The following is an 18,058-nucleotide window of genomic DNA, read 5'->3' as shown; positions in this document are numbered from 1 at the left end:
TTCACGGACTCTCGTTGTACTGAAAACGTCCGCTGTCGTGAATTAAAACAACGCGTTTGGAGATGCGCGTCGGTTACACGAGAAAAATCTCTCGGAATGAAAACACTCGGAATATAAAATACACAAGTTGTTTATAATTTGAATATTGCATTAAGGTTGACGCGGAGCTCTTGCGTGGAAATATGTTAGAGGACAAATTTCACTCGCGCAATTTATCGTGCGATGATCATTTTGACGCTCCCAAAAAAATCTCTTTCGCGAGAGAGAACAAAAAGTTTCTGACATATGGAAGAAAGATTCGTTTTCCTCGAATACACGGCTTTGTTGATTTCAATCGAAATTGAAAATCTGATTTACACCACCGTTAGCTGCGATAAATCATCCGTGAATGGAAGAATAAATAGTTTTCGCGGAACGCGTATTTCGCGGAAGCTAATGGAGCGCGTCTTTTCCAATTATCGAATGAAAAATTTTTGACGTACAATCGGCGCGAAAAAGCAACATTGCATTTTCTACCGCACACGCTCCTTTCACGAATTGCGCAGCTGCAAGTTCTTTCGCACGTTTCCGCCATTCCTTTTCTTCGCATTTCCGTTCAACGGCATTTCTAGAATGGGTGCAATTAAGACGCCAAGTAGAGAGAGGAACATAGAACGAGCGAGATAGCAGTGCTCGGAGAAATTGGACGTTGGGTTGAGAAATAATCACGAGACGACTTTCGCCGCGTAATTTTTTGTGTTTGGAACGAAAATGTAGTACGCGTTTTAATTTATCCGCCGGACAAACTTTGATTATACGTGCTAATTACATCGATGCATATCATTAAGCTCGCAAATTTATTTTCAACAGGAGAACGGAATATTTAATTGTTATTATTCGCGTTGTAAATGTGTACTGTTAATATTACTAAACCTTTGAACGGTAATCGATGGTTGTTTCCATATATGTGCTTTCACCGCATACACTCAAACAGCTGGAAACATGATACGAACCATTTTCCTAAATAGAGGAACGGCAGGAAACTGCACGATACAAGATATTTACTTCGGAAAGAATGCGCCGGCGTCGAGTTAGCGAATTTTTACAGGCTCGCGTAATAGCTCTTACTTAGAGAGAGAGTCATTACTTGATACACTATAATTTAGAAAAGCACAGAGATAAGACGGTGGTTATAAAAGAGGCAGGCGCGCCGTTTATAGTCGCGGCCGACTTTTGCGCGTCAAGCGATACCAAAGTGGATTCCATTTTCGATCTTACTCCTTCTCAACATCGAGTTGAAACTTCAGAGAATGATTGGAATAGAGACGCCTGGAGCATCGCAGACAAAGAGCTCTCCAAAAATAGCCTCGGATCTAGCTGATGTTTCACGAATGTACCAGTGAAATGATGTGTCTGATATTTATTTCCTCTTCAAAACGTGCGTAACCAATATACACTTGAAACAATTTTAATTGAAAACAGTTAATTATTTTATTACACAAGTGTAATACAGTTGTAATAGACAAATTAATATCTAAAAATATTGACAAAGGCAAAAATATTGATATATATATTTTTTTTTACTTCTAATCTATTTAAATTAATATTCTAAATGTGTATATTACACAGAACATTCTTTTTTATTATATTTGATAAAAATATAAAGATAGCTAAAATATTTTTTCATGAAGGGAATAATTGAATCTGATTTCAAATAGATCCGGCTTAGTGATATTTAATCCTGCAATATTCACACTATAGAATGTATTTTACAACCTGTGGAAATAGCGGCGGAGACGAACAGCAAGTATTAGTAAAGATTCGATTGGCAAATTGCTGGGACCATCTTTTTGATAACATTTTTTGCGCGAGAGGTATGACTCGCTCATCTTACATCGGCTGGCGAAAATACGGCAGTCGTCGGGTTTATTGTCGCATCGCGATTAATTCGATTTAACTCGAATATATATATACTCGTATATATAGATATTATCAACAAAAGAGATTGAGTGTACCTCGACGACAGGAGCATTTCGCTATTTATTCGCGTCCGTGGAGAACTAGCTCGAAAACTTTGCGGGTAAATATTCGCGAATAATACTCGAAATTATCGCCTTATAAAAGCAGAATTTTTGAGACGAATTTAACGAGCAGAAATCGAGAAAATATGATTAAGAGATGAATGCAAAGTAGCATACGTCTAAGGAATAATTTCGTTCGGCGGATTCGTCCCCGGTCAACGAACCGATATTCTCTCTCGACCTGAATACTTAATTACACAGATAAAATTGTTCTGAGAGTACGCGAAATATCTAATTAAAATATTTTAATGTAATTAGCCAGTACGTAACATGAAGAATCCCTTCATAGTCGACTATATGTCGAAGATCATTATTGTCGTGCCATGTGCATTAAGTTGAAAAATAACTCCTCGCGTTTCTTCGTGACGATCATTCAATCCGTAACGATAACGCGCGATAAAAATTCCGCTGCGTGACAGATTCAATTTTCCCGTGACCGACAACGTCGTCGTCGAAACGGTAATAACGGCGAGTCCTTTTTTTTCACATCGAAATTAAATTCTGACCGCGGTTGACGGGACGGGTGCTATTGTCGTACGAAATTGCGCGCGAATCATTTTCCATCTTTTTCAATCGATCGTCGTGCTCCGCCACTCGCCGCCGGCGCGACGAGATGTCCGTCAATCTTCCCGATCTCGATGGTTTGCATAATGCAGACGGCGCGTTAACGCGCGCGAATAGAGAGCAGTCCCGCTGTCACGTGCCCGTTAATTCCGGCGAATGCGGAGAATCGGTCGCGAGGCGGTTGACGCGATGGAAAATTTAAGTTTGCCACGCCGCCCTTCTCTCGCCTCGCTCGATTTAATGCCGTCCGTCCGTGTCAGTCGTGCGGTGCGGACGACATGGAATCTTCGGTGGTTCGGCGTCGTGTCCCACCGTCGAGGGAACGATTATACCGGATCGTCTTTTTTTGGGGAACGCACGGGGACCACACACCTCGATTCTTCCTCTTGCCTCGCGACCACTCTCGGAAAGTTATTATAAATAGAACTACTTGCGAGAGAGCGCCGGTATTTTGAACACCACCGCGGATTTTTGACGATATAAAAGAAATAACGCGCGAAGTGAGATATTGTGTTTTCGTAGAAGCAAATTCGCGTTTGCATACATTTACATTTATTACATTTAGTTTAAATAGCGAAACTTTGTAATTTGGCATGGAGTTTTTATTAAAAAATCATATTCTTGCCGAAAGGTTAACATATTTATTTTGAAATAAATTCTTGCATTATGATATTTCTTATAATGCTTCTCTATAATTATAATGCATCAACATGTTGTGAAAAATTATCCATTTCTGTATAAAATACAGCGATATAATAGCAGTATATAATTATTTTATAATGCAAACTCATTTGTTTATTTTCCTTAATGATATGCATCATTATCAAGTAACATCGTATAATATTATATTCAACATCGTTGAATACATTTTCGTTTTAAACGTTCGTTCCCGTTAAACTCGCGCTGTTCAATCTCAATCCGTTTGGATCGCTAATATCATCGATATGGTACTAGAATGAAAATTAAAATTCACCAGTAGATTTTTATATAAATAATATCGACCAATATCCACACGCATATTAGAAATTCACGAAAAATATTTTCCCTTTACATATTTATCGAAAACATCCGTTACAAGCATAAACAAAATTTTTCCTGAAAATTCGCATCTATTATAACTATAACTCTTTTAGATCGTTCAAAGTTAATGCCTATTAAAATTTTTATAGAAAATTATATTTGCTTGCTGTATTGTTAAGGACTCTGTTAAAGTTTCTGTATACGAGCTTGTTAAAAATTTATATATTGAAATACATTGACATTTATGTAGCCTTATTTTCTCAAAAGGATAGACAGCTTCGTAGAAGTTGCGATTTGACATTGCTCCACCTTCAGCTAATCAGCCGGTACGAGCCGGTTGTTAACGATAAAGAGGTGCGCTTCCATTACGCAGGTTGTAAATCTGGCGAAAGCAGCCATAGCTATTATAACGACAAGCAGGCAGTCGCGTTATCATGCTCGGTTAGTGACGAACGCAAGGCATGATTATTAACACCTTGTGCATCAGCCGCGACGTAAACCTTGCGAGCATCGTAAACAGCTCTATTTATATTCCTCATTATCGAGAAAGATTATTATAATCATCTCGCGCGCATACACGTTTCATTATAATTTCTATCTCATTTAAATAGCAGTAAAAAAGGGCTCTCGTGTATAAACAGGATCGTCTTTTCATTGACGTAATGTCGCGAATTGTTGTCTTTCTCGCACGTTGAAATACGTTGGAAGCGCGCTATTTACGTCGAGTCTGCGAGATTGTTACTGCACAGCGATTCCTAATCTGCAATTTGAGAAGAATACACCTACCTGTATATAACTATACGTATTCTCGACGTATAACGTCGAAAAGGAGCACCATTCTTAGTCGAGCATTTAAACGGTCCACGCAATTAGGGAAGGCGCTTCGCGCTTCATGTTTTATTCATGCTGGCCCCGGCACAGAGCTCTCCTTGCCTTGCTTTCGACCCTTCGAAGATTAAAACCGAAGCACAGCTTGTGAACGTATAAATGGCCGCGTATCCACCGCCGACCCGTATCACCCGCGTGAGATGACACGTGGTCACTCGCGAATCTACGATTTCCCGCCTATATGTAAATTCTGCGACTATCGGGCCGGACTTTGGAAATCTCGATAAGCTTCCGGATTTTCGGTAATTTCGAGAGAACGAGCGGCGAATCGAAAAGCCTACTCTTTTCGTTTGCATTTGCGACTATTCATCACTTCTCTTTCTCGTGTTCTCCTAGCTCTTACTAACGAATAATATATCCTTTAAATCTTGGGTTTCGTAATAGTTTGATAATATTAATGATATAATATTTATGACACGGTAATTTATATTATTTTATATCATTTTTCCGTAATCTTTATGTATAGTTTTCTACAAACATTGTCGAATTGTTACAAGAACGCGCGTTTTCTCCCGAGAAAAGAGGGCACAAAGAATTCGAAATATCCTTTTATTCTAATTCCAAATCTTTCAAGCTTCGTTAAAATGCAATTCGGATTCACGTTGTGTGCGCAACCCGTATGGCGTCAGCGAAATAACGTTCGAAAGAGAGAGAGAGAAAGAGAGAGCACGAAATCTCCGAGTTCTCGCGCACGTAAATGCGATAATATCGGAATTCGGTGCGAGGACTTCAATGGTCGACCGCGCGTCGGTTGATCTTCAGATAGCGCAAGATGAACGGTGCTGGCGAGGAACTAACGCGATACTTTCACATCTAATTAGATCGTTACTTTTATGAGCGGACCGAACCGAAAACGTACACGGCTGCTCGGAATTTGATGGCATTTTAAATCGATGATCGGACGGGAAGCATATTGCTAAGAATACGAATCGTTTGTATAATTTTAAACGTCTCAGCGTAAATAGCGGCTAAACTGTGTTAAATTTAAAAGTTTAATCAAACTTTTTTACAACTTCTGAATTTTAAATAAAGACACGTGGGAGTTATAAAAAATAATAAACAGCATTTACGCAGGAGATTTATACATATATACATTTAAAAAAAAATTCTTTTTGGAATTATTAAAGAAAATTAATTAAAAGTGAATTCAATACTCGACTATTGATGTTATAGATTGAAATCGGAGACCCTTGGTGGCGCCTGGTGTCCTAAGGACCAAATCACCAACGAAGCTCGAGAATGGCTGGAGATCGACCTTCATTCGATCCACTTGATCACGGCCACCGCTACCCAAGGCCGTTTCGGGAACGGCGTGGGTGTTGAATTCGCAGAGGCATATCTGCTAGAATACTGGAGGCCGCGACTGGGTAAATGGGTTCGATATAGAGACATCAAAGGAGAGGAGGTGAGCGCCTTAACTTAATTAAAGATTCTCTATCGTAGCGCTAGATTACCGGTCCGTAGTTAGAACGCTGCCGCGAAGTTGTTCGGCATTTTCCGAACCGAGTTGTTAAGTCCGACTGATTGGATTCTCTATTACCTGCTTATTACCTTATTAAATCCATTACCATGTTTAATCCAATAATAAATTGTTAAAATAGAGAAATTATACTAATAGTTCTTTTGCCTTAATCATAAATGTGTGCTTTGTATATGTGCACATTTTAAATTTATATATATATATCGTTTAATTATGTATCTTTCGCGCACATATTCTGCAATTTTTATTAACAATAATTTGCAACATATATATACGAGAGATATTTATAGAAGAGAATAAGGATCCTATCAATCCAAAAATTTTTCTTCGACTTCTCATATTTTTATATCGAATACGAGAAATTGAAAAGCGATACGAAAAAGCAACGAGGTTCTTGAAAATTGACAAAACGTCACAGATCGATGCACGCGGTCCATTTTGATAAAAACGCTCGCCGCTATCGTGCTTTATGTTGCGATGCCGGCGCGGATTCGCGCGTTTATCGGTGCCAATTGCAGCAGCTGCCAGTTTCAGGGCAACGGTCGAAATAGGCCCGGTCTCGAGCTACTGGGCATTGACCCGAAATAATCGCTCCTCCGACTAAGGTGTCGAGATCGTTATTCCGGTATATCCGGACAGGGCAGCGCGTTCCGTTCCAAGGCAGAAGCTTTAGGGCAACGTGGCTGCGCGGAGCGAGCGCGACTTCAAAGTGTTCGGCTGACGATCGAGAATCGATTGCGGGATTATCCTTGTTCGAAATGTAAGCCGCTTATCGCGAATCCGTGGGCTAATTTCGTAACGTCGGTGCGCGCCACTTTGTCGAAACCCGGCCTGTACACTACCGGTAGATACTACGCCTCAAGCCTTCGGCTTGTCTGCTCGCGAGGGCAAATCCGTTGCGCGAGTCTCTCGACAACTAACGGCGAAACCTGTGTTGAAGTATTAGCGGGAGCAGCTGCGGTGAGCGGAACGAGTTTGTGATGGACGCCGTAAAGTTAGGATACCCTGCATTACGTGTAGTATGCATTAGCGGCAGTATATTCCGTTCATATCTGTACCAACGAACCGCGATCGATGCGCTTACTAACCGCGCTTAGGGCATTTTCCAGATTGAACCTCTCGCAAATATAAAGACCCCTCAAGCTTAACTACAGTTCTCCGTGATCCGGCAAAGCTCTTTGAACAGAAACGATTTATATCTCGCTGCGAAATAATGCTTTATGACGAAAGTATTTTCCTCCCGACTCGTAAACGCTTTACATTTAGTTAAATAGTCAAATAGATAAACGCGCTTTCGGAAGAAGCGATCTATAGGTAACGTTTAAAAAAAAAAAAAAACACCCCATATATACTCGTGTTCAAACGATCAGCCGGGGACTCGCTCGGAATAGATTCTGTCCACATGATGGCGACTGCAAACATCAAATGAGGCCCCGATATCGTTTACCTTTGAGGGAGCCGCGCACCGCGAGCATCGCCAACGGCGACGGGACACGTTCCCGGTGAACTTAATGTCGTCTACCATCATCGTCGAGCCAATGTTTATGGACCACGTCGCCGTCGCTATTACGACACTTTAAGCCTCGTTCACCGGCGCGTCCCCTCGGGCGCGATTCCGTAGCGGCGCAACATGCTCCCCACTCATTAATGCACCGATGATCCCTGGTCTCGCTTTTACGGCGCTAAGAAGAGGCGATACACGTCCTGAAAGGCGAGACGAAAAATCTCGCCTAACCGCTAGGTAAATTGGCCATCCGATCAGCCGTCTCTATACGCCCGCCTGTCCGGTTACGATCTTATTAATATTGATGGACCATCCGCGCCGGCGCTAATGCGCCGGGGGACCGCGTGACTTCGTCGTGTCCCCCTTCTCGTCGTCGAGAAGGCACCTCGCGTGTCGCGCGATTAACTTCATGATTATTCAGTACTTTATGATTATCCCGCTCGGTTTTCTGCCTCGAAAGCAACCCTCCTGGAAATATGTTTGGTCAACAATTCGGTCGAAATTTTCATGATTATTTAATTTTAATTAACGGACTGATTTACCCTCTGGTGTGCGCGTTCAATTATAACAATTAATAACTAATTTTTTAATCAACAGGAAAAAAGAACTTTTTTGCAGTTTTCTTAATATCATTTTCATCAAACAAAAAATTAGTATTTTTTGCTACGCATATTAATATGATTATCTCGAAAATATGCGAACAACAGAAAAACGATCAAAAATATTGACTTAAACGCATGATTAATGGCGTGCAATTGAACAGGTGCTAACATGACGTGATCTAAAATTCCACCCCGAGATACAGTTCCTCGAGCGTGTGACATATCCCGGCTCATCACTATTCATTGCCTTATTATCAACCTGGCGTATGTAATCCTTTTGGAACGCATTCACACGTAAGGAGTTGCTCGTGTGTAAAATTCCGCGACGCGGTTAGCAATCGGGGGGAAAAACGACGATGACGCTGATCGAACATTTCAGTACCGTATAGATTTGTCTTTTTCGAGAGACCAGCTATTCGTTATCGATCGAACGTATCTCTATATCTGGCGTCCGATTACTATCTTGTTAATATTGATAGCCAGCTTGCGTCGGCGCTAATGCACCGGAGGATTCTGCCTCTCCGTTGCACATACTGAAGATGATGTCTATCGTCATCGGTGCTCAACCGCGTAATTTCATGCAAACGTTGTATAATCCCTTCTATCTCATGATTATTCATCGCTTTATCGTTAAACATAATTCGATTATTAATCTTGATACAGTTTTCTGATTATAAACGAAATCTATTAACGCGATTAATAATTGATTTGAGATTTACCCCATCGTAAAAAAATAACCGAAAAAGGATAATAGAATTAAACCGTTATATTCATATACTAAAAGATTCAAATGTTTTTATCAATTTTGTTGTAAGTGAAATATTGTTGCAATCTGACAATTGCTATAACAAAAAGACACATTGATAATTTATGCATAAAAAATATTCCATGTTGCTCTGATTTAAAATATTGTATGTATACAATATATCAGCAGAGAGATATTTATTAATAATTTTTTTAATCTCTTTTAATAAAATTGGAAAGAAATATTTTTTCTTTGAAGATAAACGTAAAGTGGTTATGCAGAGAAATTCGACTAATTATTGTACGACGAAATGAGATTAACTTGGCAGACGCTTGCAGAAGGAAGCGAAATTTTTGCTTCCGCAGCAAATATACCTGAGACAGCAAATATTCTCTTTCCCGCGTACCACGCTGCGGGAAATTTTTCCAGCGAGTTTCACATAGATACCCGGACGAGAGAAGAAAAACGAAGATTCGTGCGCTAAGCTTGGCGATAAGAAACCATGAGGTCCTTAACAGTTTCGAGAACAAAAGAGGAGTCCTAATCTTTTTTCCGATGTACGCAGTTGTGTGCGCGTGCGAGGTGCATCGCACGCACACCGAGGTGAAATGACGCGAATAGAAAGAAAGAATACTAATAATAATTGTGACGAAAAAAGGGGATGAAAGACGCAGGCACTACAGCTTCAAAAGGCCGTCAGAGGTAATTAAAGCTCGAGGCGCGATTTTTCTCTCGCTCCCTCTTTCTCTTCTCTCCTTCTCTCTCTCTCTCTTTTCCATCTTTCATCCCCTCTCGCGCGCGCACTATCGCGCGAAGAAAGAGAGAAACACCTTCTAACTCCTTCCACCGCGCGGCTGCAACGCTCGTCTCAATAATAAATACCCCACGTCAAAAACCGACCCCACTTCTCATTAGTCTACGCGGCACGGCATGCTTCCATCGACCGTGCTCCATCGACGGACGCGAGATTAAATAGATTTTCTTGGAATCTCCGGCGTAGTAAATTTGCCCAAGTGCAGCTTGCGCAGTTCGCAGCCTGCAGGAAATGATACGTTCCGCGAGAAGTAGAGAAGTTTTCTCGAAATGATGATATTTTTTTTTTCTCACTCAATTTCTCAGTTTTTTTAACGAATATATGATGTACATTTTCCCTATATCATCGAAATATCATGATTAATGCGATTAAACAGAACGATTCAAGAGAAAGTTTGAGAATAATAGAACTCTATTTTATATAGAAAAATCGATATATACTTGAAAAATAATTTATTTTATAAAGTTCATTAATATAATTGCGCGCATGTATTTTTTATTGTCAACAAAGTTTGAAATAAGTGATCTCAAATACACAATAACCGCTTTAATATATTATTATACGGGTTGTTAATATGTGAGAAAAACGAGTAATTATAGAAAAAAAGTAATTATGGCTAAAATTATTGCAGCACGATGTGATTTAATAACAAAGAGAAATAAGAATAAGATATATGTTTCAAAATTATAAATCGTTTCTTGTGTATGAAAAAGTATGCAATTTTTTAATAAGATAATTATCTTTAATAAGATAATTGTTTTATATATGGAAGCTCCTTCATATTTCCTAAATAATGCCTTATCTTAATTTCCCCACAACATCCGTAATTAATTTTCCAAACTTGCATATTATCCCGAATACACCGCCGCTGAATTTTCTCTTGAAAACATTAATCTCTTTTTTAGTACTAATTACACACTTTCATGTTTCTATATATGCTATTGGTGTACTTTTAATCAGCACATCAAAGTCCATCCTTTGAGCTGCAAACATCGTTAACAAACATTATCCAACAACAGTTTGTGGATTCTGATTGCAAACAGATGAAGTGTATTCTGTATACGAATTGTATATTACAGCGTTTTCACATTTTCCAAACTGCTCAGTTCGAAACATCTGTTGTGTTTAAGTAAAAATATATAACTAAAAAAATATTTGCGCAACTTATATATTTTTTTGCCAAGAAAACATGGCTATAAAAAAAAGTAGTTATTCTCAGTCACAATAAAATAAGGATCTTTTAAAAGACGACGCTATAGAAGAAGATAAAAGCAGAGGACATTGTCCATTACAAAGAAGACAATATATGAATATCTTTTATTCCCTGTGGACCACATGCTGTGTATCGTTGGACATACGCTAGAAACTGAAAGAACATCTACAAATTGACCGTGTTCACGTTGTTAAACACATGTCCACGAATATTATATCTTGTCTCTTGTCTTGGACGAGAAATAGAAAGCATGGACTATTTGCTTGTCGACTATCGGGAAATTGCTTGGAAATAATCGACCACACACTCATTCATGTTGATAAAAATTTTAATGATGTATTTATCAAGAACGCGTCGACGGTAATTGTAGGTATGTACTACACTTAAGAGATATAAACAAACTCGCGAAGGGTGCTTACGCCGGAACATCGAAAATGTCCCATTTACTTCTTCCGCCGCAGCCATAGTTTTTAATGAGCGTCACTGTGCTTCGCAGTCCGCTTCCGAACCTTTTTCTACCTTTTAGCTTGTTATCTTGTTTAGTGCGACGCAAGCAGTTAAGGAGAGACGTATTACTTTTAATAGGTGTCAGAAGTTGAAAGCATATTCGAGATGCCGACGACACAAATCACTTTGGCATGGATATAAAAAACTATATTCGCGGAATTAACTGAAAATGTCGACGTGTATTACGTTTCTCGATTGGAGTAAAAATAAAATACAATATTACGGACAAAAAGTATATGAGCGACGCGTATCATATCGTTCTATATTTGTACAATTTCTCTTCCATATAAAATGATTAAAATCTTCGAAACAACACTCGCGTAAAAGGTACGGTTAATCAGAGCGGGGTCCCATTTAACATTCAAAGAAGCGACATATCGGTATTTGCCATCAGTTTTGAAATGGCTCTTAATCACGGTTCTCGGCAGAGTACAATGACCCGCGGCAACTGACATGTCACCCTCTTTTTCCACAGATTTTAACAACGCGGAGTGTTCTATGCGTTACATTTTAAAATGACACTTAATCACGGAAGTTCATGCAGTAAACGCGAGTACCACCAACACGAATAACGCTTTTTCTAGTTGGTTATCGATGAAGCGGATATTATCGATTCCCGCAACAATATATACAAAATTTTATTCAATTTGCTATAATATTACGAAATGCCATACCATCCCATTATTAACTATAAACATTAAAATTTTCAAAGATCTCAATATATACAGTTTTAAAACTCAACGAGTTTAGAAATCCGATTTGCAGAAAATTCAACGATTTAATAATATATTATCATCCTATAATCGTATGATAAATATTTTATTTTCCCCAAGCATGCTTCAATCATAAAATCATAAAATCTATATGATTAAAAAGCAACTTTGGAATAACTTTTGCAAAAGTGATAATTATGGAAATGCTCGTGAACAGATGACAGACTTAGCTTCTTGATCCATCGTTATCCCTTCCGAGGCGGACTCCGTCGGCTTTCGTCCTCGCGTGGGTTCGAGCAGGAGAATTTCGTGCGGAAATCCGATAATTGTCGGGGGATAAGTGCGCAAATGGGGTGCGTGAGGAGACGAATGCGTGCGTGCGGAGCGAGCGGACACGCAAGCGACTCTTGCTCGCGTTGATTCCCGGACGATGCCGGTTCCGCCTAAATCACACACTGTTTCCAGGTAGTCGCGCGACAGCAAGGGCGGGGTGGAGGACGGGGAAAAAAATAAAGGAAGCAACGCGGTGCGATATTGCCGTCACTATGATGTCGGTTGTAATGTTGCACGCACAGGAAGCCGGGGACATTAGCGAAACGCGTCCGGATAATTCACCGACGTCACGACACGCGCGTGCGTGCCCGACGCTTCGCGGTGTGTATAATTGCAATTGTAAGTGTAACCTGTGCGAGAGCGATAGCCCCAGTCGTGTCGGTACGAGATACGCCTACGCGCCGGATCAACAACGACTGCGATATGTCCCGCGAACGCGATATCGCGTAATAACTCGCATCGCGATAACGGCGCGCATTAACGTTACGCTTTTATTGCATATCGAGATCAACAGATGTAATAATAGATAAAGATCGACGCGGATTTTCCGAGAACAGTATGGCAGGACATTTCGCGATAAAAAAATGCTATCACAGTCAAAAATAAAGTGGCTCTAATGATTTATCTGAAATATCCTCATATTTTGATTAGATTCTTGATGGAAGATAAAATTTGGAGTATTCCTTATAAGAAGTAGTAAATAGTAGAAAGTGGAGAGTATTTCTTATAAGAATATCGTGTGAATAAAAAATAATTAAAAGGCTTATATAGTTTTATATAATTTTCGCAAAATTAATTTATGGATCTCTTGTATTGTTTCTTATAAAAGTAAATTTTCTACAATACGAGATAGAAAATTTATAAACAAAAAATATAGAGAAAATGCAAGAGAATGTCTTTCCAATATCCGGACGAAAAATTTGTGTCCCTGTTTAAAGAAACCGAATTGAGTTACCTTCAAGCAACACGCGTTTTTGATCAAACGAATATTTTCTGTGGATAAAAGGCCGATGGAAGCGGAATAGTAGAACCATAATCGGTAATAGATAGAGGACGACCTAAAAATATCGGCCCATCGACGAGCGAAATTCCAATAGCGTCATTCAAGAGAAGTGCATGAAAATATTCGCGTCGGCACAGCCACCGTCACGACATGCATACGCCAACGCAATAAATTCGTTTTATGCGACGCTTCGACAGGCAAAAAACGAACACGGGCATAAGTTATGAACACTTCAAAATCGCGTACGAGAAAGAAGATCACGGTTCGCTTGGCTCACCAAATTTTTTCGCCAACCTCTTTCCGTCTTCCAAAACCATAACAGAACAAAAGCGAACATTTGCGAAGTTGATGTAAAAAGTTATATAGAGCGGGCCGTGAGAAAAGTATTTAAAAAATAATTAAAAGGTATGAAAGAAAACTTAAAATTTATTCAGATTGGACACAAAGAGGATGAGAAAGAGAAAGAGGAGAGAAAGAGAGAGGAAGATGTTATTAATAACGAGCACAAGGATTAAAGATTTAATAAATTTCGAATAAATGAAGAAGGTCTTTTGCGAAAATAGTTGATGAAATTGAATTTAAATATTCCAAATCATCATCATCCGAATTATACCTCGTCATTTTTAGATCGCTCTAAAGTATATTTACAATAAAGTATATTTACGAGTATATTTAAAAATACGAAAAATGGGGCTAATCTTACGTTTCAATATCAATCGCGATAAAGCCTCGCAAAAGCGACTCATCCTCTAAATGGCATCTGAATTTAGAAACTTTATAACCGCATCTAGCATCCTTGAGATGCATTTCGATCGTGACGTCGTCGGAGATGCATATTTACGAGATACACTTCCGCCGTAAACTGCGCATGCAGCTATTACGATTTGAAGAAGCCGTCACGATAAAGTTCCATCGAGCCGCTGCATCTTCTTGACTCTTTTACATTGTGCACATCCCTTTTCCACCATCGTGCACCCCCGTTCCTGTCTCGAGAAAGTGCCAGCTGCATAATTTTGCAACCCCGGAGCAACGCGATAGACGTGTAAGAGCGGACAGATGTCCCATCTCGTGCTCGGTCACGTCGTCCGGTTGTCATTCGTTTGCAAAATGGGACTCACTATTTTCATTTTCTGTTCCGTCAACATTCCTTAATTTTGACATAGAAGCATCTTACGTTCCGTCTAACTGCATATTCTCCTACATATTTTGCCAACAATTCCGCAACGTGTTTTATCAACATATATCGAATATCGATATTTTTTTGGATATTTATCCTTTTTTTATTATATGTAAAATAATAGAATTATATTTTTTTATATAAGGAAACACGCGTTATTATACCAATTTGCACAAATTATTACGAATTATATATTGTCTATAATTTTACGATAACACAAAGTAATGTTAAGTGTATATCTTTTCCGTGCGGCTAGAGAGTCTCGAACATTATCCAAGACTATTACAGGTCAATATTACCTGTAATGGCTCGTCGCTTAACACTTGACCCTCATGGGCACGCAGCAGAAAGCACGCAGACACGCAAAAGTAGAAATAGAAGAAGCAGGAGATTATGCTAGAAAGGCACTAAAGTAGTATCTTGCCGTATCTTACAATGATAAAACGTCTAATCTTCGAAACCTTTTTCTAGCAAGTGAGATAATAAACAATAATAGCTGCCTATCTCGCGCGCGCACGTACAACGCTTTAGATAATATATGTATGCATATGATACACAATGATTTATTTATACATATATTTGTGTAGTGACGTCCGAATGAAATGCATTTAATTCGACGATTTACATATGATGATTAGATGATTAATAGCTCATGAAAATGGTAATTACTCTCATGAATCAACGATCTAATGCAAATTAATAATACGACATAAATCGAAAATGATGGATATTATACATGTATTTAATATTACATATATTGTAATCAAGTTTGACGCAAGTCAGTTAATTTTACCGATTTGAACGTTACCGAGACATGTGAAATATTTTGATAATATAAAGTATTTCATTAAATTTCTTCCTTATTAATAAATCTAGTTCCTATGCATATATGTGTAAAAAAATATTTATCAGTGTATCTCTGCATAAATAATATTCTTAATTTATATTCTACCACTAAAGATATGCTTACTTGTATATCTCTTACTCAAAAATATCTTCGATCTTTCATATTTTGAACTCGCTCTTATCCATACAGTCGTTGCTAACTTTGATATGTTACCAAACTATTGTAAAGACAAATACGTATATACGGACATTTATTTTACTCTGTAAACATAATATATAGGCAGTTAACTATCGGAAATGCAAGATCTTGTTGCTACGCCATTGTGAGAACTGGCAGCAACATAACGCGCAGTTGAAATGGGTCCCTGGTTGCCATGAAATGAGGAAGAATCGACCCCCGGATAGAGGGAGAGGAAGGTTCTTCACCCAGGGTGCAGTAAGCTATCCGTTGGTAAGGAGGTAAGGGCTCGCCTTAGGGAATACTTTCGAAGTGTCTGTTTCTGGAAAGAGAATACGGCCGTGCGCGGGTCTAGCGGGTGGAAATAAGGGTTGCCAGTGGAAAGTTTTGAAACACTTTTATGTCTTGATAGCGGTAATTGAACTTTGCTATATGCTCGAATAGTGTTCTCAAAAATTTGCGAAGCTGTAGCAGCGCAATTTTGAGATAGCGATCGCGAGATAAGAAACCAAAATAGGAAGTAAATTACAAAATTCTCAAAATTCGCAAACGAGATGAAAAGAGATCAGCTGTTAGCGGACGAGTAACGTATGTAACGGTATTATGTAAAAACGGTCCGAAGAAGATTATTGATATCTGCGTGAAGAGCGTAGCATGCACGTCGACAGTAGTACAGTAGTCGAGGTCAGCGCATGGGTACACCGAAAAGTGGTGGAAGGTGGCTAAGGGCATAAAACGTATGTTAGGCCACGGGACGTGCGCAGAATGCGTCGTGCCTGCCACAAAATGCTTTGTCGCGCTACTATGTGTTGCGAGACTGCTGCTGCACATGCTTATACAGGTTTAGCGGACAACGATACACGCCATTTACGCTTTCCTTAAGAGAAAACACGCGGTTATATGTGTCTATACAATGTGAGATGTATCGAAAGTTATATATATCTTTTTCTATTTCCTATTCTTTTTTGCGAGAAAATAACTGAATTACCGTCTTGTAATATTTCAATTTTTAATATTAAATATCTTATTCAAGCTCGGAATTAAATTTTTATTAAAATATATTCAATTTGCAACTCTAATTTTTTATTATATATTTATATATAATTTAATTTTCAATGTTAAATAACTCGTTAATTAATCCTGCCGTCAGACTCGCGCCGAAGAAACATCATCTTCCAGTCCATCGGAGAGCCTGTAATTATAGGAGAGAAAGCGCACAACTTCCGATACACCCCGTATAATATGTACCATCTAGCCTGCTATGTGTTCGCGTCACGTATACCTATGTACATAAGCGTACCTGGCTATCTACTCACCATGGGCAACGCGCCACTTCGCGTGATCCCGTGGGACCGTGCCACCCGCCCGCACGTCCCGCACCCTCTGTACACGGTACACACCACCCTACACACCGCCGTCGGATAAACCGCTTATTTTATTCATAAACCCACAACGTGGAATCAATATTGCACCGTCGCCCCTGCACGCTCGAGAAGAGAGAGACGTCGTCAACGACGGCAACACGTTCGCCGCCTCGACGGGGATCAGGGAATGCGGACGTTTAACTCAACCCTCTCTCGCTTTCCGTCCCCCTCCTACGCCTGCCGCGAACCCTTCGTCCCTTCGTCGATTCGCAGGTCCGTGTTGGCTTCTCTGTGTATCTACACACATGTATATCTCTCTTTCTCCTTCTCTCCCCCCCCCCCCCTCTGTCGGAACGTGTCTAACGCGGTGGAATGTAGAGTGAAATTAGTCCTTAGCCCCCGTCTGATCCCGTGGAACGGAATGTCCATTCTATGACGGGACATATCCATGTCCAGAGAGTGGGGGAAGGGAGGAGGAGGAGGATGAGGAGGAGGAGGAGGAGGAGGAGGAGGAGGAAGGGAACCCGACGTATTTCGCGCTGCTGAAGCGCAGGCATTGTCCGGACGATATAAATGTCAACAACTACTGTCAGACAATCGCGACATTCCAAACGGGATATAAAGTAACGCGTCGGATGCTTTTTCCGACCTGCCAGGCTGACTGATTGATACATGCGAGGACGCTATATAAGTTTTCTCTCTCATAAATTCATTAACGTATGAAATCTGCAACACGATGGCAATGATTCGGTCGCAATAAATAACGAGATAATTGTCAATAATGTAAACTTTTTTCTCTCTTACGTATGGATAAGATAACATATAATTAAAGTTACAATTATTAGCTCTAAAAAAAATGTACGTACGATACATTAAAAATTATCTCGATTTTTTATCTTAAAAATCTTATTTCGAAAATTGATGCACGTTGTAAAAATTCGCTGTTTTACATTCTCAAGCTATTCGTATGTCTCGTCGGCATCGCTATCGTTCGATACGGCAGTACAAAAAGCTATAAAAACGAAGGATAAAACGAGGAATGGCGCA

The 18,058-nt window shown here is 39.6% G+C and overlaps 1 protein-coding gene across 1 annotated transcript in view; it reads left to right on the top strand.

Annotated features, from left to right (window-relative positions):
- Nucleotides 1-18,058, top strand: part of LOC115233924 (epithelial discoidin domain-containing receptor 1-like) — a 144,187-nt gene that overhangs the window by 75,025 nt on the left and 51,104 nt on the right. The window contains 1 exon segment of the mRNA XM_029804571.1: nt 5,706-5,937. Coding sequence (XP_029660431.1) covers nt 5,706-5,937 — 232 coding nt within the window.

The sequence above is a fragment of the Formica exsecta genome, unplaced genomic scaffold (assembly GCF_003651465.1).
Source record: "Formica exsecta isolate Colony F162 unplaced genomic scaffold, ASM365146v1 scaffold191, whole genome shotgun sequence".
NCBI classification, from domain to species: domain Eukaryota; kingdom Metazoa; phylum Arthropoda; class Insecta; order Hymenoptera; family Formicidae; genus Formica; species Formica exsecta.
Note: the sequence above shows the minus strand (reverse complement) of the source record. Positions and strands in the feature narration are given on the sequence as shown.